This window comes from Vigna unguiculata, chromosome 7, assembly GCF_037176805.1.
Source record: "Vigna unguiculata cultivar grain cowpea cultivar isolate G323 ecotype 2 chromosome 7, ASM3717680v1, whole genome shotgun sequence".
Taxonomy (NCBI): Eukaryota; Viridiplantae; Streptophyta; class Magnoliopsida; order Fabales; family Fabaceae; genus Vigna; species Vigna unguiculata.
Genome location: NC_140798.1, coordinates 6,418,494 through 6,441,261, shown reverse-complemented (window position 1 = coordinate 6,441,261; position 22,768 = coordinate 6,418,494). Strand labels below are relative to the sequence as shown.

The window sequence follows — 22,768 nt, the reverse complement described above, 5'->3', positions numbered from 1 at the left end:
AGGTTCCGTAAAAGATGTGGAAGAAAAGTTAGGTGTGAATTAATTGGATTTGGATTTCCGAAGTTCAACTCTAAGTTACTCATGAATATAATAAATAGAAATTAACTATTCACCCTTATTACAATACACTTAGTTTATAAGGTTTGAAGATAAGCTTCTTAATTTGTTGCAAGCATTATGAATAAAATTTCAAGCACTAAAATCCGTGTAAATTTATTATGCAACTATTTAATCGGAATAAAAAAATTAATTATAGAAGTTTTGAATGAGAAGTTAAAACAAAAGCAACATTTTCAATCATTAAACGAATAAAGTGTAAATATTTTTTTTTAATATAGATTGATTAAGGACTCGTGGAAGTAAGATGAAATACATAAATAAAAGTAAAATAATAATAAATTATAATTAAATTAGAAAATAAAAAGTGAAATAAGAATTTTTGGGTTTTACAAACCAAATAATAAAAATTATTCAAATCACCAAAATTTTACAAATTAAAGAATATATAACTTGAGAACATAGAAAATAGTAGTTTAGAATAGATAAATGTTTAAAATAATAAAATTTTATTGTTAAATTATTAAATTACTTAAGTATAAATAAAAAAATCTAAAAATGAGTTTCATTAGTTATAAACACTTGAAAATTATTTCTTTATTTCTCTCTACCCCTCTCTAGATTTCTCACTCATGTGTTCATCTGTCTGACGATCAAAGACCGCTAGGGGATCCCTAATGCGCGCTCTCTAATTTTGTCCGATCAATTTTTTCAACAGAGTAAGTTGATATTTACTCTTAACTCTTGTTTAATTGAATCTTATGTGCATGTGAGAAATCTTCTCTCAACATGTGTCATTTGAGTTTTTCTCATGATTCTCTATTGATCAGTGATTCTGACGACGTCCTCTGATCATGTTATTATTGTTCTTAGGTTGAATTCTGGTTTTTGTTAAGTTTAAAAAGGGGTTGATACTCGAGTTAGGTTGTCTACATTGTTTCACAAGTAAGGGAAGTTAGTTATGTCTTTTTAAAACTAATGGATGATAGAATTATGAAATGAATGTTTATTCTGCAGTGCAATATTAATTCTAAATTGAGAAATGTTGTTTTGAGGTGCAATATCTTTATTTCTGATCATACATTTGGGTTTGTGCATTGTTTGTGTAAACAAGTGTTTTGAGGTGCAATTATAGTTTGAGGGAGTTAGTGTCAAAAGTGAAGGAAGCAAATCAATAAGTTCTACATGTGCCTAGTGGATTTTCCACGACCTGTGGATTTGGCTTCAAAGATGCAAGATACAAAACAACAAGTTCCACAATTGTCTGGTGGATTTTTTTTCATGACTTGTAGATTTGACTTCAAAAATGCAGGATTCAAAACAGCGAGTTCGACAAGTGCCTGGTGGATTTTTCCACGACATGTGGATTTGGCTCTAGAATATAGAAGCAAACTAGTGAGTTTCACATGTGACTTGTGGATTTTTCAATGAGCAATTTTAATATTATGTGGACTAACAAAGATTTAGAAGAAAAACAAAAAGGAAAGAAAGGGGGAAGCAATTATGAGAGAGAGGTAACCACCTTAGTAAAAGGAGGAAACATGGAGAGATAGGAGGGAGGAAAAAAGACTACACGAGGGGCTCTCTTCATCATCTTCTTCTTCTTCACCTTCGTCATTCTCTTCTTCCGTTAGTTTTAGTTTTTTCATTATGCAAAACTAATTTCCCTTTTTGTTGGAGGATTGATGTAAGACTCCGAATTATAGTTCATACTCTTTACATTTGATGTTTTGTTAATGTTATTTATCTTAGTGTTCTGTTTATGATTTTATTGTTTATTCTATGAGCAATTTCATAATTGGAAATTTGGAGATTGTTTGCAATTATAAATAGAACATGTTAGGTTTTATCACAATTGGGAAATTGGATATAACTAATTAGTTTGTAATAGAGATGATTATTGATTTTTCATGATTCTATTGAATTTTTGTAAATTGACCTAAGGGATTGGAGGTTCAAATTCAATGAATAGATTTTACCTACTAAGGGATTAGGGGTAAAACACCTTTGAGTAAACTCAAGTAGATGATTACATTGCTTGCATCAATTGAAAAGGAGTAGAATTCTAGAGGAAAAGAGTACAAAATCAATCCTCTAACATTTCTTATATTGATTAATTTTTTTGTTATAATTCTATGCTTACCATTCTATTGAATCTCATTTGCTCAAAATTATGTAAATTGAGAATCTAGTATTCAACGAGTCAATCTCAGAGGACAATATTTTATTACTACGTTAACAATTGGTATACTTGCCAAACGTTTATCAAAACACCGAGATTCTACAAGAACAAAAGAGAAGGGGATGATCTTAGACGCTCCAGCAAAATTATGAAAGCTACATAATTTTTGGTTGATTATCACCAAAAGATCAACAATTCTATCAATTTTGAAAATGGTGATTTGAATGGTAACATTACATCTCCTATTTCATTTGTTTTGCCTTATGATATATTACCTAACAAACACTTATATTACACCATGACTATTTCTTCTCACAACGATCCTTAAACTTATCATGAAGCCTTCAAACATCCTGAATTGATTTGCTATGAAAATAGAAATTCAAGCTCTTCAACACAACAAAATATGGCATTTAACAGATCTATCACATGATAAGATATTAATCGATATGAAATTAAATATAAATTGGATGGTTTGATTAAGAGATACAAAGTCAGGCTTGTGGCAAAAGCTACATGCAAATTAAAGATTTAGACTATTTGGATACCTTTTCACCAATTGAATTGACCATTTTTTGACTTGTTTTAGCTCGGGTTGCCACACATCACTAGTATTTACACCAACTGGATATTGACAATGCATTTCTACATCGAGATATTGAAGAAGTATATGTTGTTCATCCTCCTAGTCTTAATCTATTTCAGTAGAATTAGGTTTGCAAGTTAACTTAATCATTGTACGGGTTAAAGAAAACTATTAGACAATAGTTTACTAAAATTTCTCTTTTCCTTTTTTTCAGCTAGTTTCATTCAATCAAAATATAACAATTCCCCTTTTTATTAAAAAGACACTTATTGTCTTCATAGTTTTTGTTTGTGTATATAAATGATATTATCCTATACCGAAGAAACAAAACAGCTCCTCAAGAACACCTTCAAAATCAAATACATTGAAAAATTAAGTAATTACTCGGTCCAAGAAAGAAATCCACTTTTGCAAAAGAAAGTATGTCTAGGATATCTTGGTTGATATGACAATGCTTGCTAGCAAGCCTTCTACTCTCTTTCCAAGGACATTAAGTTGTTGTTTAGTTCTAATGCTCCTTTTCAAGATGCAAACTCCTACCAAAAACTTATAGGGAGATTTATGTATCTCATCAATAATTGACCTAATTTTTGCTTTACCATTTTTCTTCTTAATCAGTTTCTTCAAGCTCCTACAATACATCATCATCAAGCTATTCAACATGTTCTTCGTACATCAAATCCAATCCTTCACAAGGTCTTTTCTTTGTTTCAAATGCAAAAGTTCAATTGAAAGGATTTAGTGATTCAGTACTCTATATTTCTTGAAAGTAAAAAAACGTACCATGGTTTCTCACTCTTCTTCATTAGTGGAGTATCGAACTCTAACTACCATCAATTATGCATAATAATAGATAAGTTATCTTTTTTAAGATCTTCAAACCGTTGCTAGATTCGTTTTATACTGCAAAAACCAAACAACTTATATAGCTCACAATATGAATTTTCATATGAAAGAACTAAGCACAATAATATAGATTCTCTTCTGGTACATGACAAACTACAAACTAATTTCTTCTCTCTCTAACCCATACAATTTCACGACAAGTTTGCAAACATACTTACCAAAACTCTTGGTCAATTTTTCTTTCCAAAAATTATATCCATGTTTGGAATAATAAGTATACATTACACTTTTTATAAGTGTTAACCAATAACAATTTTTCTTTCCTTCCTCTTAATTTGACTTTGAATATACTTTTAGTTTTCATATACACCAAAAGGAGTATTTTTTTAGTTTTAAAATTCTTATATTTGTATAACCTTGTGCTTTCGTTATTATGCAATTATCAAGAACCATGTAACAGACAGAAAACTCTGGCAGGTTTTAAGGATGAGATATCATATTCTATAAAAACCGATATTCAAATTTTACACTGTATTATCTAAATTTTCCTCATAAATAAGCATGATTTAGGCAGTAATCTAAATTTAACAGTAACAAACTGTTATGTATCTCATTTCCATTGAAAACTTTTTAAATGCTTGAATTTTATAAATAATTTAGATGTTGAGACAATTACAAAACTTATTCCATTCTCTTTATAAATAGTAAATATAAATAGTATTTTAAATTTTATTATAAATATTTTTTTCTTTATTTTGTAGGGATTTTAATTTAAAAATAATTAATTTAAAAGAAAATTTAAATAGAAAAACAGTTAAATTTAACTAAACAGTTACTTAAAAATAAAATGATAAAATAATAATTTAATTTTAAAATAAATAGTTATTTATTGAAAAGTAAAAAAAAAAATGTGAAAAAAAAAAATCCCTGATAGAGACCTCGTGCATCACACAGACCCTCTCTTTAGTTTATTTATTAATTAATTTCACTCAGAATATGTTCCTAGGATTTGTGAGAAAAAAACAGAGACACTCAATCAAAACAGGGTAATAAAGGATACAACCTCCACTGACTAGTTTTGTGTTCATCACAGCTTCAACATCGATAATCCATGGCTTCCTCTCTTCTCTCTCCATCATTCACTTCCTTCCTCCGCACCAAAGTTCGTTCTATGTTTCCCTTCTACGCTCCCAATATCCAAGCATCATCATCAATCACTTTCTTCTCTTTCTCGTGCTTCAAAAAGCTTCATTTTTCTCCACCCCTTTTGCTTAAATGTGTTAGCTTTGTCCCCTACTAACCCCTTTTTTCCTCTTTTGTTTTTTCTCTCAGAAGGATCTCTCTCTCTACGCATTCTCCTCTCAGAGATGCTTCAAAGCGGTTCCAAAGGGAATCCGTTGTTCTGTGGCGGCGCCTCAGCGCCAGCCTTCTACCACTGGATCAGTTGCGTTTTTCGGCACCCTTTTGGATTTTTGCTGTTGATTTTTAGTTTTTGTGTGTGATTTTGCTTGTGTTGATGTGTTTCAGGTGAGAACCGCAATGACGATGACTGAGAAGATATTGGCCAGAGCTTCTGAGAAGGCCCAACTGAGCCCTGGGGATAATGTTTGGGTTAATGTTGATATTTTGATGACGCATGATGTTTGTGGACCCGGTTCTATTGGGATTTTCAAGAAGGAGTTTGGTGAGGATGCTAAGGTGAGTCAGTGGCTTTGCTGGTTTCACTCAAGAGTGTCTTTTATGGGAGTTTTTTTATTTTTCTGATGGTTGTGGATTTGGTTGGGGTAGGTTCTTCATTGATTGTGCTGTTTGATTGGAAGTCCATTGGAATTTTGTGGACAGTTTGAAAAAAAGATGAGTTGTGAGGGTTGTTGAAGAAAGTAGGATTGGGGTCATGTGGTGAAATTGATTTTGAAGGACAATCTACGCCATGGATTCTGTTTATTGAATGTAGCTTTGTGCTTTCTGGGTGGGAACTTTGTCGGTTTAGAAGTCATGTGAGAGGTTCGAGCACTCTGTGTGCTGAAAAGGGATGTAAAATGATTATTACCTTTGCAAGTGGGAACTTCAAAATACATTTACTGGTTTGATGGTGCACTTGTTCAAGCCCATTACATGGTTGATTCTTTTACCTTGAAAGTTACCTTTGCAGGAAAATTGTCTTGCTTGTTCTTAGACTTATGTGGTTCATAGAGTGATTGTAATTTTTCTAGGTCTGGTTGGCAGTTAATCTCGTTACATTAGACCTAACTTTTGTGTTTTTTACATCTGTGATTTCCTGATTGTGTTTTTTACATCTGTGATTTCCTGATTGTGTTGTTCATTTGAAGGTTTGGGACCGTGAAAAGCTTGTAATAATACCTGATCACTATATATTCACAAGTGATGAACGTGCCAATCGCAATGTGGACATACTAAGAGATTTTTGCCATGAGCAAAATATAAAATATTTTTATGATATTAAGGATCTTAGTAATTTTAAGGTATGCATTTTTTTATATTTTCAATCTTTATTTGTCCGACTCAGTTCTTAAAATGCTTTGTAATGCGCAATGTCCAATAACATTGACTGTGATTATAAAAATACAGGCAAATCCAGACTATAAGGGTGTTTGCCATGTTGCTCTTGCACAGGAAGGTCATTGTAGGCCAGGAGAGGTTTGTTTAGTATAACAAGATAACTTTACTGTGGTGAAGTATTGTTCATTTGTTTGGTACAACTTTGTTTCCTGCTTTTCTAATTTCATTGATACCTGCAGGTTCTCTTAGGTACTGATTCCCACACATGTACTGCTGGAGCATTTGGTCAATTTGCTACTGGGATTGGAAATACTGATGCCGGTTTTGTGCTGGGAACTGGGAAGCTTTTGCTCAAGGTAGCTTCTGCTCAAGACTCACATCTCTTGGTTTTTAATAGAAGATATTCTGTAGAACCATTATATATATTTTTACCTTTATCATCAACTCCAGCTCAAGGTTTTATATTTGGTAGTTCTAGAATAAAAAGTTTAATGTGTTTTACTTTCTCTTTCCATGTCATTTTTCTCTTATTAGCTTGGCGTATTACTGATTGGAATTTACAACCAACTTTTGTTGTATCTCTTTCTTTTAACTGTTTATAATTTATAATATTCAATATTTGGAAGAACATATTATTTGGCTGCTCTGTATTTGGAGACTTATCTTCCCATTTCGAATGAAAAAGAATTGTATATACTACGAGATCAAAGCATAAAAAACAGAATAAATATTTCTTTGAATATTTTGGGACAAGAATAAAGATGGAATAGTACCTTTTTGTTTGATTTGTTAATAATAGAGATAGGGTGTTTGACAAAACTGGCTGATAAGTTCATAACTTAAAAGTTCTGAGCTGATAAGCTCATAACATAAAAGTTCTGAGCAGATAAGCTATTTTATTGGATTAGAAGTATTTGTTCCACTAGCTGATTGGTAAATGTAAAAATGTCATAAAAGGACATAACTACATAAGTTTTATTATATAAATCAAATTTGTGTTTTCTAGACAAAAATAATATTATGTAATTACAATTTTTGATTTGTTTTTTTAAAATAATCAAATTCTTTTTAAACTCTTTTGTGCTTATGTTTGTTTTCTAAAAGTTATATGTGATTTTTACATTTGGATATATTATTTTATTTAAACTAGTTAATCTAATGAGTATTAATCAATTTATTTTTTATTTACTTTCAGAAATTTATTTTTTTTATTTCTCATTTTAAACTATTTTTACATTGAGTTTCTTTGATATAATTTTCGTTGTGTAATTTTTCACATAATTTCATGTAATGAAGCATTAGTTACTTCGATTTATAATGAAAATTGATAATAATGGATAAAGAATTAAGGATAATGAAGAAATGTATTAGAATCTAAGGGATTGTAAAGAAAGAAAATTAAATAAGCTACATGATACAAGCTAGAAGCTAGATGAAATAGTTTGTATAGCTTATAAGTTAAAAACTCTTACAATAAGTTACTTTGAAATAACTTGTCAAACACTTTTGTTTGGTCAAACTAGCTTATAAGCTTGTTAACTTATTGGCTTTACTTGACACACTTATTTGCTTTTTCATAATATATTGTATTCAAAATGCAGGTGCCCCCAACTTTGAGATTTGTAATGGATGGAGAAATGCCTGATTATTTGCTTTCAAAGGATTTGATTCTGCAAGTAAGTTCCTTGATCCTGTACTTTTGTTTGGACATATGATAGTACTAGGTGATTGTGACTGTTTATTTTCATTTAGCAAATATAAAATTCACATTCTTACATTAGTGAATGACTTACCTTACAGATTATTGGTGAAATAAGTGTTGCTGGTGCTACATATAAAGCTATGGAGTTTGTCGGTACAACTGTTGAAAGTTTAACTGTAAGTATGTAGAGCAAGATGTTATGTTATGATTTAATACTAATAGTTCGTGTACTTGTATTTCCATCTTTTTGTTTTCTCTTTTTAATTACAGAACTGTTATATCGTTCCCAATTTGTTTCCTGTTCTGAAAGATTTTTTCAGAAAACAAAAAAGTCGTTTTCAACGTTTCTCTTACAAATATTAGAAAACAGAGAGACAATTTAAAAACAGTTGGTGGTTTTGTAATTAAAAAGCTATAACAGGAACCGGAAACACAAGTAAATGAGCATTATGTATTTCTTCAATCTATGAACTCTGGTTCTTTTGATTGTAATTGTTGTTTTGGTAATCTGTTTTTCTTGGATAGATGGAAGAACGGATGACATTGTGCAACATGGTTGTTGAAGCTGGTGGAAAGAATGGCGTTGTTCCTGCTGACAGCACTACATTTAAATATCTTGAGGTTTGTCCCACTGAGTAGATTCTCTGAAATTGATATTGTGCCTCTAACAAAAGATTTTAGTACTGTTTGGTCATTGTTAAATATGCCTTAGTATATTGTATCATAAAATAATTTCTTAGATAATCACTTTACAGTGGTTTCCATTTTTCATTAAATTTCCCAATTTCTTTCATTGGTGTGTATTGCCTCATCATTAACCATATCAATTTAATGTCCTATTATGTGGAGTCTCCTTTCTATTTATTCTTCCCTATCTAAACCTGTTCTCTTAAGCATGACATCATCCTCCGTAACTTCTACAGTTAGCATTACACTATTGAGTTTTTTCAAAATTTGGAATTTCGTTTGTCAAATAAAATAGATAATTTTTATCAGAATGTTAAGATCCAATTGCACTGTATAGAGAGGGATTGAGTTCCACATTGGATGTATGGGATTTTAATGTGGGGTTTGCAAAACCTTGGGCTCCTCAACAATTGACCTTTGTTGTGCCATTGGTCTTAGTTGGGTGTTTCTTTGATTTTCCAGTTGTGAGTTTGGTGTGCTAGTCATCTTCCCATTCCCACTGATAATCATACCTGCATGAAGTTTCTCTTCCCGATAATGATCATTCTATTGGTAACTTAAGTTGGCTATGACTTATGGCGCTGCAAGATTTAATTTCCAAGATCACTAGGTCTCTGCTTTCTTCTTGTTTTTTCTTTTTTATTGGTTTGATTCCACTTATTAATCTTGTCATCTGAATTACATCTCATTCAGTTTGGCTGTATTGACATAATGGGTGGCTATGTATAGTGTCAAGTCAAGTAAATTATGCTTTCCCTTTGCATACTGTCTTTTATAGTATTGGTTTTAAAATTGTTTCCATTTCTTTTTTCAGGGCAAGACATCTCTGCCATATGAGCCTGTTTATAGTGACCAGAAAGCAGGGTAGGTCTAGTTTTCTAAATTATTGTTTTTCCTGGTTTTATTCAGTGTTGGGAAAACTCAATGCTTTTGTATAACTTTGTATTCAATATGTTATTTTTTATCTGTTGAAATATAAAATCCAGAGTCAATATAAATATACACTGAGAATGAATATCAAATATTATGCATTTACTGTAGATCTATTTCATTTGAGTTATTAAAATAATGTAGACTGACTTGTAGTGGGAACTTGGGTATTATGGGGTACTTAAGTCCCTCATTGAGTAGTATGGATGCTTGGTAGAGCATATAAGTGTCTGGTAATGCTCGTTTAATAGCTAGCTTTTGACGGTGGGTTCTCCTAGTGATTGGATACTAATCAATTTGATATTAGTTATTTGAGAAACTGCATATCCTGTAATTATGATACCAAAGCAATATTTCTATATAAACCAGATTTGGTGTGTAGTTGAGACACATGGTTTTCTAGCCAGTTCGTGTTTCTTTCACTCTTTTTCAACATGGTAAGGAAAAATTTATGGTGTTGCTTCATAACAACTTTTCAATGTGGGTATGGTATAGTTACGAATTCTCTTACTCTTCTTCCATCATTAAGCTAATTAAAGCTTAAAAAGGAGTATGAGTAAAGGAATCGATATTAACTTTGTGGGAAGAACAACTTTGGATTTTATATTTACTTCTGGGGATTTTATGAAGAAAATGTTTCATTTTATGAGGATGATATGGTACTATTGAAGGAAGTATAAGATTGACTATTTGCTATCCTTATGTTTTGGTGTTTTATGATTATGATAGCTGCTTCCTGGCAATTTTATATTGAAATTGGCATGCTATAAAGATCTAATTGCAATCAGCCCATTGGATTCTCAAGTTACATATGGGTTTAATTTATCAAACCAAGCTTTGATGCATGAATTTTGCTTGTTAACAATCTTAGAACTACTTATATACTATAATATGATTATTTCCCTAATCGATGTGTGATCTTCAACATAGTCCATTATATTGAGGAATGAGAGTTTAGATATCTGTTGGTGGTTCGATAATTAGTTTAATAGCTAGTTTAATAGTGGGTGACACAATAAGTTTAATAAACTTGGTCAGAATATGTTCTTGTACCATTTTAGAAAGTGGATTTTAAGTCTAATTCAACCTGTTTATAGGTGAGGTTTGTATCTATTTATGTACTATAACATGATCATATCTCCATGTGGGATATCCAGCAAACAATTTTAACTTCCCTTATAAACTAAACTTGGGGAAGGAAAAAATTGTATAATAATTTTACTGGAGAAAAACTTCATTTAGCTGTAGAACTAGTATTCATTGGTAATCAATTTTATCCATTAGTAACATTTTTTTCTTGTTGCCTTCTAGATTCCTCTCAGAGTATAGATTTGATGTCTCGAAGTTGGAGCCTGTGGTGGCCAAGGTTAGTCATTTGTTTTCATTTCCAGTGAGGTTTTTTGTTGTGTTTATTTTCTATGCATTTGTGTTGTTATTATATGATGCTGCCCCTAGTTTCCTTGGCTAATATTATACTTATAAATGTTGCAGCCTCATTCTCCAGATAACCGTGCTTTGGCAAGAGAGTGCAAGGATGTGAAAATTAACAGAGTATACATAGGATCTTGTACAGGTGGGAAAACAGAGGATTTCATGGCTGCAGCAAAAGTTTTTCTGGCATCAGTAAGCATCATATTTTCCTATTGCATATCTATAATCTGTCATAGAAGATGTTAAATTATGATAAGATATTACTGGAAGCTTTTCTAGCTGAATCCTAGACTTTTTTTAACTATTTTAAGTACTTTTATTTTCATTTCCAACATGAATCCTACAACTACTTCCCCTAACTTAGAACATGTCTGAATCTGCAGGGTAAAAAGGTCAAAGTCCCCACGTTTCTTGTGCCTGCTACCCAAAAGGTCTGAAAAAGAGCTCATGTTTGTATATTTTCATATCAGTTGATGTACAGTTATTAATAAAGTTCTATTGGGAAATCATGTTAAATGACTACTTTCCAACTTGTACCTATTGATGAGATTTCAGGTTTGGATGGACATATACAGCATCCCAGTTCCTGGATCTGGTGGTAAGACTTGCTCACAGATATTTGAAGAAGCTGGGTGTGACACACCAGCTAGTCCTAGTTGTGGTGCTTGTTTGGGTGGCCCAAAAGATACTTATGCACGCATGAATGAACCTCAGGCAAGTTCCCTACTTCTTCCCCACCATCTTGCAATTGACAAGTGTAGTTCTACCTCTCTCTGTTACATTTATCCTTATTACATTGATGGAATTGAAAATTTTGGCACTGACCTGTCTTGGCACTGAATCGAGCGAATCATCATGTGAACTGTGCAATACTAACTACAATGTTACAAATAATTTGTAATTTTTATGTTACAATCGATTGACAGATGACATTTAGCTTAAAATCTGTAATTTGTAAAAGAAAACAAAATTCCTTAAAAGTAGGAACTTGTTTCTGGCTTGAAAATAATGAAGAAAGTTGGGTGAGAATATAAAGTTAGGGCTGTCTGACACAACTTTTTTAAAATTTTCATTTCATTAAGATTAGAAGCCTCTCTAATCAGCTTTAGTAGAATATCTATTTTGGTCTTTCTCGGTTACAAAAGGGTATTTTATAAAAAAAAAAAAATCTTTTCTAGATTGTATTCGACACAGTATCAGTCAGAGAAGCCTAAAATGGTTAGGCTAAAATATACTTAATTTTTATGGTGGTTATCTAGTACATGCAATGCCATCATATAATATCTTGAAGTTCTATATATTTTTGTAGATTATAAAGCCATGTGCTTCTGAATATTCAAGCAAGTGACACTGTTATGTTTATACCCTGTGATTAAATGGTTTCTCCTTTCTCATATGATTGCATTTACATGCTTTCTACCCAAGTGATGGTATTGAGAATCTGAATAATTCACCCCATTGCTTACATTCTGGTTGTGCAGGTTTGTGTTTCAACTACAAATAGGAACTTCCCTGGCCGAATGGGACACAAGGAAGGTCAAATATATTTGGCTTCGCCATATACAGCTGCTGCATCTGCATTGACTGGTTATGTTACTGATCCTAGGGAGTTTTTGCAATAGAATGTTGTTACACCTCATTCTATTATACACTTTGGTTAGTTATGTATTCTCTAGCCACGAGGTAATACCAGCCAGATGACAAATCCATTAGTATTTTTTGCCTGAAGAAATTTTATGTAACTTCTATGAAATTGGCACTGTGTTAGATGTCAGAAGATTGACTCATCTTGTGCTTGTTGAGTGAGTATAGCAATGACAGTTGTTGTTGCAGCTACTAGAATGACTGATTTCATATGGATTTTCTTGTCAATCCAGCTTTTAGTAACTCTTTTCTGTTTGTTCCAAGTTTATCTTGATAGCCATTCATATATATAAACATATAAGTTCAAATTTTAGATTTACTAAATTAAAAGTTTGTTCCTGAAAGTAGAAGCTCCTTTTATTAAGCTTTTATTAAAGTTTCATCTTTGGAATGTTCACTCGACAGAACGATTCTGAATGGTATTTTTTTTTTCAATTAGAATTTCATAAGTAATATGAGAAGAAAGGAAATCATTAAGTGAAACTTCTACTTTGATTGGAGAACAATCTATCTAAGTTTTGTTCTATTTGAGTTTTCTTTTATTAATTGATTCAAATGCTACCTGATTAGGACCACCGTTTTTTGATACGATATTATTATAAATCACCTTTTGCTTTCTTAACAAAATATCCACCACCCTCAAAATCCAAAAGTAATCACCATCATCAAACATCTAAAAATGCATTCTACAACATCAGTAAACAAAGATCATATGATTTGCAACGTGAAATTCATTAGAAACACAATGGAGTACAAAAGAATCAGGTTAAAGTACAATGAATAAAGAAGATAAAGTTTACTCAATTCTCACATAATTTTCTTATCTCCATGTTCGACCAGTCATGCATGCATGCACCCCTCAATACGCCTCCTCTTCTGACAGAAAGCTTTCATTGTCCACTGCTTGAACCCGCCTCCGGCGATGCTTCTTGCTGCCGCCACCAGCACCGCAAACAATGGAGCACTCAACTCCACATATTACACTGAAGCAAGAGAACAACCCATCTCCTTGCCTTCGTGAAGGTTTCCCTTTTCTGCTCACACCCGACACATTGGACTCCGTCTGCCACCTCTCCACCTTAGGTGGCAGGCCCTCTCCGCCGTCGTCATCAAAGCTCCACCCTTCCACCGTAGAATTCTCCCCCTCCTCCATTGGCATCGGTAGTCTTGCCACCACCTCTGCCACCTCCGAAGCTGACGGACCCAATTCAGAGTCCGTCATAAAAGGACGACAACCCAAGTTCGACCGGTACGGGGTTCCATATTCCATTGTCGTGTCTGCAATCGCAAACGCATGCAATGGGGTTGCTCTCACACTACCCACATAATTATAAGACTTCGCTGCAAAGGGAGAGTTTTGAAACTCGCGCTTGGGCGTGGACTTTACAGGGTAATCAACATTTGGTGATTCATGGCCTCTCACTTTAGTCTTCTTTCTACCCAATTTGCCATCTTTTGGGGCACTCTTCATGAATGTGGCACTCAATATGGAGCTAGCTTTCTTCTTACTCTTCTTGGAGCTTATTTCTGAAGCGAGAATTTGGGAACTTGCTCTCCCCCTTTTGGTTTTGGCTTGAGGCTCGGGAACTATGACTTCTGAGGCAAGCATTGAGCTGCAATCACTTTTTGAGCGTCGAAGCTCTGGTTTGGGTTGGCGTTTTGGTTGATCATGATCATCTTGACTGTATCCAACAATTGGGGAGTTTTGCATGTAAAGAGGCATGCTGCGCATGGAACTGTCGATTCTAGCAGCACCAATGTTCAAAATTCCTTTGGGGCGACCAGAGGGTCTTTGAACTTGAAGCCCCATGAATCTCATTCCTGTGGGTGTGTAAGTGTTTCTTTGGGGTTGAGGTTGTGAAGTTGGTGGAAAAAGGTCACCGGAGAGAACCTGAGCAGTGCCCACATGAATGTCTCGAAACCAATGAAGAGCGTAAATGTCAATGGTGATCACTGACTTATCATCATACAGAAAGTCTTCATCAATTCGAAAGACAAACTTGTCATTCCAAGTTGGGTTGGTTCCGCCGTGAGAATCAACCCGGGTGGAAAGTTTGCGATCTGGGTCGATCCATGCCACTGCATAGGTTCTCATTGAACGACCTGCAGGAGCCAAGTCTTGTGCAGATATGACATTGAGTTCTAGGAGTTGGAAACATGCTAAAACGTTGGACATGATCGCACTGTCAGCAAGAAGAATGAAATCGCATCAACAAAATGAATGAGATTGGTTTAAGTTGGTGAAAATATAATTGAAATCAAAGTATTTGTGGTTGAGTTTGTCACAAGGGTTCTTTGGTTTCAATGCTTTTTGGAAAGAAAGAAGATGGTGAATAAGATTCGTGAAGGTGCATGGAGAAGAAATAAGCGATTTGTGAATAAGGGAGAACAATTTTGTTGCACTAACCACAGCAAATCACAATGGTGTTCGAAAGTTTTACAACCTTAATTTGTTCCCTTTTTTAGGAATCGTGATGTGGAAATTTTTGTTCTTATGATTTCGGTCTATATCAGGATTAGTTTGTTGGTAAAAGGTATTTTGTAGGACTTGAAATTTGTGTTATTACAAATCATGCTTACGTGTTTAAAAATGTCACAAGACTTGGTTCGTGTTTAACAGTGTTATTGTGACATATATAGTAAATGTCTATGTACAACTGACTTTATTGGTTAGCAACATAGTTGGCTCAGAGATGGCAAAAATGATGATAGTTTAAGATGATATATAATATATATATATATATATATATATATATATATATATATATATATATATATATATATATATATATAGAGAGAGAGAGAGAGAGAAAACTTATTGTGGTAATATTAAATCTTAATACTAATTTTGATACTAGTTTCTATATAACTAGTATTACACCCGTCGTTTTTTTTCTTCTTTCAATTAAGAAACTTAATATATATATATATATATATATATATATATATATATATATATATATATATATATATATATATATATATTGAATTAATTGAAAATAAATAATATTATTTTAATTTTGATTTCTTTATATTAAAGTAATAGATTATAGAAAATATAACTAAAATAATAATAATAATAATAATGGATTACACTACTGTTAATATTAATAATAATAATAACAATAATACCAATACTGATAATATAAAAAATAATAAATTTGGATTTATCTGTTTTAAATTATAAAATTTACACTAATTGACTAATTAAGTAGTGATGTGTAGTAAAATAATATTATTATATGACCAAAATTTATAATTAAACTTTTGAGTTATATATTATATTAAAATAAAATGTGTATGCACGAGTAGTTGTTAAGGTAAGATGTAAGCATATTGTTTGATATGATCCCGCACAAATAAATATAACATGAAATTGATGTTAAAGATTTTTAAATTAAAACACATGTATATATAGACAACTTAGAAGAAAAATATTAAAAAGGTGTTGGCATATTGAGTCAGAAAAGAAAAAGTTAAACTTAAAATATTCTAAACAAAAGTGACATAGAGGTATCAATAATGAAGTTAAAGTAACATGCAAACCTATTGTGAGATGTAATTCCTATAAAAATAAGTTAGAGTAACATAAAATTAAAATTAATTTTTTTTTTGAACATAAATACGTACAAACATTGTTATCAGTGAAGACATTGTATAAAGGAAAAGGATTAAACAGAAATCTTATAAATATTTTATTAAAATCAAGCTAATTTATTACATGTCTTGATTTCTCTAGAAGAACGTAACGACTATTTACCCATAGTAGCGTCACCTATTAACAGAAAACCACTTGAGTTTATTGTAAGAAAGAATAGAAAGATATTATAACAAAATCAAAATACATTATGTATTATGACATCACAACAGTTGGCATAAGTCTCAAGTGGCAGCTTCAATTTCATCATAATTAAAAACTACTCCATTTGAGGCCTCCTTTGAACGTAGTTATGCAAAAACATCATCCATGGCAACATTCAGCCAAAACTTTTCTGGTTTTATGCAAATCAAGCGAACAAATTTTGCTAGTCATTCAAGTAATACCCTCTCTTAAAACCAATATATTGCACCAAGTATAGGTGCAATTCACCACATAATATTAGATGTTATCTTTTTCAACAGTATAACAATAATTATATAAATATGGAAAATAAGAGTATAAAGTCAAATTGATAAGAACTATGAAATTAATCACATAACATTTATGGCCTTTAAGCAAAAGTCCACAACAATATCAACTTTGGCAAGTGTCCTTTATAAGATAAACATGGATGGTATTAAGATCAAGTAATTGCTCACCTCTAAAGTCTTTTCCTTATCATATATAAACTTTGACAATTTTTTCATCAACTCCTTCCTATCAGTGCGAGCTATGACCTTGTTGATCTATGGAATAATATAAAAATAATAATACTCGAGAAATAAAAAAAATATTGATCCCCATCATATAAATTTTGAAGAAAAAAATTACAATGTACTTCTTGATATCTTAAAATCCGTAAACATATGCAAAGCCAACTACTTATATTTATGCTATATACATTGTTGAGCAGATAAATAAAAGCAGTTAACCAATTACATTTCAGTATGTAGTCAAATTGATGAGTTTATGATGAAAAAATAACATTTGAAAGTATGTTGAACACCAATCATCTAGCACTTGAAAAAGTATACCAGCATTGTTGGGCCTTCCACCATCACTGTAGTTCCATTGCTCCATCACATCATTGGTTTGCTTCTTTTTCTTTCATTGCTCCATCACATCATGGTTTGCTTCTTTTTCTTCCATTACTCCATTACATCATTGATCACATCTTTCATCACATCATGGTTGCTTTATTTTAAAAATTGGCGCTTAAAATAAAATTACATAAAAGTCCTTATACATGTGTCAAGAGGAGAAGAAATTGGATCATACGATAATTATAAAAATACCTTGATTTTTGACATGTGTAAAAAACAGAAGATGGTTCATATAGGTAATTGCATCAGTGATATGTTTTCTTAGTGATATAGTAGATAGTATATGGTATATTTTCTTAGTGATATAGTAGACTTCTTCGATTTCAATCCCAACTGCAAAACCACAAAACCAAAGAACCATGAAATAAAATCAAATAAGAAAACAAAACCTAGAAAACCTAAAAATAAAGCTTAACGAGAAGAAGAAAATGTTTGCTTCTTTTTCTTCCATTACTTCATCACATCATGGTTTGCTTCTTTTTCTTCTATTGCTCTATCACATCATTGGTCACATCTTCCATCACATCATGGTTGCTTTATTTTAAAAATTGGCGCTCAAAATAAAATTACATAAATGTCCTTATACATGTGTGAAGAGGAGAAGAAATTAGATCATACGATAATTACGGAAATATCCTAATTTTTGACATGTGTCAAAAAAAGAAGATGGGTCACATTAGTAAGTACATTAATGGTATATTTTTTTAGTGATATAGTAGATAGTAGATGGTATGCTTTCTTAATAATATAGTAGACTTCTTCGATTTTATTCCCAACTACAAAACCAAAAAACCTAAGATCCATGAAATAAAATCAAATAAGAAAATAAAACCTAGAAAACCTAAAAATAAAGCTTAATGGGAAGAAGAAAATGTTTGCTTCTTTTTCTTCCATTGCTTCATCACATCATGGTTTACTTCTTTTTCTTCCATTGCTCTATCACATCATTGGTCACATCTTCCATCACATCATGACTGCTTTATTTTAAAAATTGACGCTCAAAATAAAATTACATAAAAGTCCTTATACATGTGTCAAGAGGAGAAGAAATTGGATCATACGATAATTACGGAAAATCCTAATTTTTGACATGTGTCAAAAAAAGAAGATCGGTCATATTAGTAATTACATTAATGGTATATTTTTTTTAGTGATATAGTAGATAGTAGATGGTATATTTTCTTAATGATATAGTAGATATTTTTTATTTTAATCCCAACTGCAAAACCAAAAAACCTAAGATCCATGAAATAAAATTAAATAAGAAAACAAAACCTAGAAATAAAGCTTAACGGGAAGAAGAAAAGGTTTGCTTATTTTTCTTCCATTGCTCCATCACATCATTGGTCACATCTTCCATCACATCACGGTTGTTTTATTTTAAAAATTGACGCTCAAAATAAAATTACATAAAAGTCTTTAGACATGTGTCAAGAGGAGAAGAAATTGGATCATACGATAATTACGAAAATATCTTGATTTTTGGCAGATGTCAAAAAAAGAAGATCGACCATAATAGTAATTGCATTAATGATATATTTTCTTAGTGATATAGTATACTTCTTCAATTTCAATCCCATCTGCAAAACCTAAGAACCATGAAATAAAATCAAAATAAGAAAATAAAACCTAGAAAACGTAGAAATAAAGCTTAACGGGAAGAAGAAAATGTTTGATTCTTTTTCTTACATTGCTACATCATATCTTCCATAACATCATGGTTTGCTTCTTTTTCTTCCATTGCTCAATCACATCATTGGTCACATCTTCCATCACATCATGGTTGCTTTATTTAAAAAATTAGCGTTCAAAATAAAACTATATAAAAGTCCTTAGAGATGTGTCAAGAGGAGAAAAAAAGGCATAAATAGAAACCAAATTTTGTACACATGTCATAAGAAGTTGTGTGAAAATTGGAAAATGACCAAATAACCACAATAATGAACACGTGTCAACACATTGAAGTGGGGTAATGAAGTAATTTCATTAAGGTTCAATTTTCTTAATTATATAGTAGATTTATAGCTAGTACATGAAAACATAATAGCCTCCATATAAAATTGTTCTCATCAAGTTTTTTTTACTTTTTTCATGAAGTGCATGTCCATTCACTACTTTAATGCATATATTTTTATTTCTTGTAAAGCTATTATTGTCATAATGGAGTATGCAAAATAATTACTTTTACCAAAATATCATTTGCAGGTGATAATAAAACATCATACATTGACATGAAGAGTTGTTGCAGGGAAGGTACAATTCAATAGGTATGTATTTTTTTGACAACTACCGAAATTTTTAAATGCACGTGTTTTCATTAAGTGGTCATAATGTAATGAATAGTAACTTAACCACTTGTAATAGTAACTTACATAATTCATTTTACATTTGCTCATTGTAAGTTTTTTCTTTCTAATGAGTATTAAGTGCATGTCATGTCATTTAATAAATGCATATCTTTTGGAGGACCGTAAAACTTTTATTTGCGTGTAGGAGTAAATAAAATAATGACTTGTACAATAATCTAATTTCATTAAGTGCATAACAATTGACTTATTAAATTTATGTCTATTGATTGAGTGTTGAACTTGTCTTTTCATCTTCATTTGTCTTTTCATTGAGTGTAAATATCTTATTTTCATGTCCATTCAATTAATAAATACATATGTTATCATTAAGTGTAAATTCATGTCCATTCATTTCATAAATGAATGTCAAATCATGATTTATATATCTAATATGGAAAACTTTAATTATGCCCATTAAATGCATATCAATTCATGATTTATGTTTCCAATGTTGAAAAATTTAATTATATGCTCATCCATATTCATTAAATGTACTAAATTCAACTTTTTTGTGAAAATGTAATGTTATCAACACTATTTACTATCGAGTTATTGATCTACTAAAATTGCAGCCAAGAAGGATGACAACAATTTAAACTTCAATTAATAAATTCAAACATTAAACTGTCTCAAATATTCATTATTGAGTTTGTCATTCAAACTGGAGTACAATTTAAATTTGGAATATATTAAACTGTCATATTAAAACCTACAAAATATTGTGTGTATATGGTAAGTAAAATGTATACCCACTCCATATGTCATGTTTCTAACCTCTTGCTAGGTTTATCATTATAGCGTCGCAAATAATATAATTAAAAGACCCAACTTGATCAATCTTTTTCCTATAATTGTTGGAGGTAAAATGTCAATATTTTAAAATTATTTAATATTTAAAATCATAAAATAGAAATAGCAAATAAACTTAAAAGGTATCGATATAAACCGCGTACTAATTAAAATTAACAATAACAATTTAACTTTATGAAAAAGGCTAATAAATTTAAGTTTATAATAGTTAAGTGAAATATTATATAATATTTTGAAATAGTTTGAATTATAATATTTCAATATAATAATTTACATAATAAATTTCACATATTCATTAAAATATATGAAAAGATAAATATATTAAACTAATATTTATTAAATATTATGTGATGTCATCTTTATGTATAACGAGTAAATTAGTATTCTTATAAATGAATCTAAATGCATAGTAGTTTTTTTAAGTCTTTTAATTTTTTTTTTTGACATTTGTTTTTCTTATTGTAAGAATATGGAAAATATAAATAATTAAAATAATGTTTATGAAATATTTTTTGATATGATCATGTGTACTTAATGAGTGGGGTAGTATTCATAGAAAGATATAAAATGATATAGAATTAAATGTTTACCATTTATCAATGAATATAGATGATAACTTGTCTTTTCAAGTCTTTTTAATTTTCAAGTTTGACGTTTGTTTTTGTTATTGTAATAATAATTTGTCTTTTCAAGTCTTTTCGTTTTTTAATTTTGATGCTTACTTTTGTTATTCTAATGATAACTTGTCTTTTCATTTTTCAGTTTAACATTTGTTTTTGTTATTGTAATAATAACTTGTCTTTTCAAGTCTTTTCATTTTACAATTTTGACGTTTACTTTTGTTATTGTAACAATAACTTGTTTTTTCATTTTTCAACTTGACATTTGCATTTATTATTCTAATAATAACTTGTATTTTCAAGTCTTTTTATTTTTCAAACGATTTGTTATTGTAATAATTTAATTAAATTATTTTTGTAAGTATTGACTATTGGTTTTCATCATCAGATATTGTGTTAAAGGTGTTGTAAGAAATCAGTGCGTTAGTATTCACATAAAGATGCAAAATGATATAAAATTAAATGTTTACCACTATCAATGAATATAGATGTTAACTTGTCTTTTCAATTTTTAGTTATGACGTTTGCTTTTGTTGTTGTAATGATAACTTGTCTTTTCATTTTTCAACTTGATGTTTGCTTTTTGTTATTATAATAATAATTTTTCTTTTTAAGTCTTTTCATTTCCCAAATGTTTGCTTTTGTTATAGGATTCATTCCTTCGACTTCTCGATATGCCTTTTACATCTAGATACAAAATTCTTCCATTGAAGCTATAAACTTCAGCAAAAGTCTGCTAAAATCAAGAAAAGAAGAACATAACTTCAACATTAATATACAAAAAAGGAATGAAAACATATTTAAAACTAAACAAAAACATACAAAGGCATAAATAAATTTTAGAAATAATATATTAAACAAAAATGTCCCCTTTTCTCCAACTCACAACTATTTTGCACTATGTGCATCACATCCCAATGCCAATTGAGAAGAAAATGAGAAAGAGCATACTTACGTACCAGAAAACCTGATTCCAGAACAAAGATAAAAAAATATTGGATTGCATAATACCTAACCTTCAAAAAGAAGAAAAACTTAACCTTTAAACAAAATAATGAAATGATAAAAATTGTACCTTTTGAAAATCAACCCTTTTAAAACTAATACTTATCCTTTTGCTTGAAAATATCATGTTGATCTTCAAGAGCTATTTGGTCATCTCTTCAATAGCTTCTAAAATTTTAAAAAGAATAAATCAAAGAAGATGAAGAAAATGAATAAAAGTTTAAACTTTAACATAAGAAAGAGAGCATAAGCGCATATAAAAGAATACTTTCCTAAAAAAAAACTTTACTAAAGAATCAATTACGAAATAAAAGTAAGACAACATCAAAAACTTCTTCTTTACGAACAAACACACTAATATGAAGTTGGGTTAAAGAACACCTAACCTTGAAATGATTTTTACCGAATAAGAAGCATAGGAAAATACTTTGATGAACGAAAACTATAAATACAAAAACAAAGTTGGGTTAAAAAATGAGTACATACAACCTTTGATGAATAACAACTGAACAAATGAAAGCAAAAAGTAGAATAGCCTCTTTTGAAGAAGATGAATAGAAAAGTTTGACTTTTTAAAACAACTTTATACAAAAATCAGAACCATAGTATATCCTCGTATAAAAAATGAACCTTTGACCAAGTAAGTTACTTTTTGAT

General features: G+C 30.6%; 2 protein-coding genes across 2 annotated transcripts; one reads left to right on the top strand and one right to left on the bottom strand.

Moving 5' to 3' along the window:
• The first annotated feature begins 4,667 nt into the window (after nt 1-4,667).
• On the top strand, nt 4,668-12,828 carry LOC114192207 (3-isopropylmalate dehydratase large subunit, chloroplastic-like). The gene is made up of 15 exons (XM_028081850.2): nt 4,668-4,833; nt 5,004-5,114; nt 5,199-5,369; nt 6,002-6,154; nt 6,261-6,329; nt 6,431-6,547; nt 7,793-7,867; nt 7,992-8,069; nt 8,419-8,514; nt 9,395-9,444; nt 10,822-10,876; nt 11,002-11,133; nt 11,325-11,372; nt 11,497-11,655; nt 12,423-12,828. The coding sequence occupies exons 1-15, from the start codon at nt 4,783-4,785 to the stop codon at nt 12,561-12,563; spliced, it is 1,506 nt and encodes a 501-aa protein (XP_027937651.1). The 5' UTR covers nt 4,668-4,782; the 3' UTR covers nt 12,564-12,828.
• Nucleotides 12,829-13,305: 477 nt separating this feature from the next.
• On the bottom strand, nt 13,306-14,761 carry LOC114192817 (uncharacterized). Its single transcript, XM_028082637.2, has one exon. It carries the CDS (start codon nt 14,759-14,761, stop codon nt 13,445-13,447), a length of 1,317 nt encoding a protein of 438 aa, XP_027938438.2. The 3' UTR covers nt 13,306-13,444.
• Between the last annotated feature and the right edge of the window lie 8,007 nt (nt 14,762-22,768).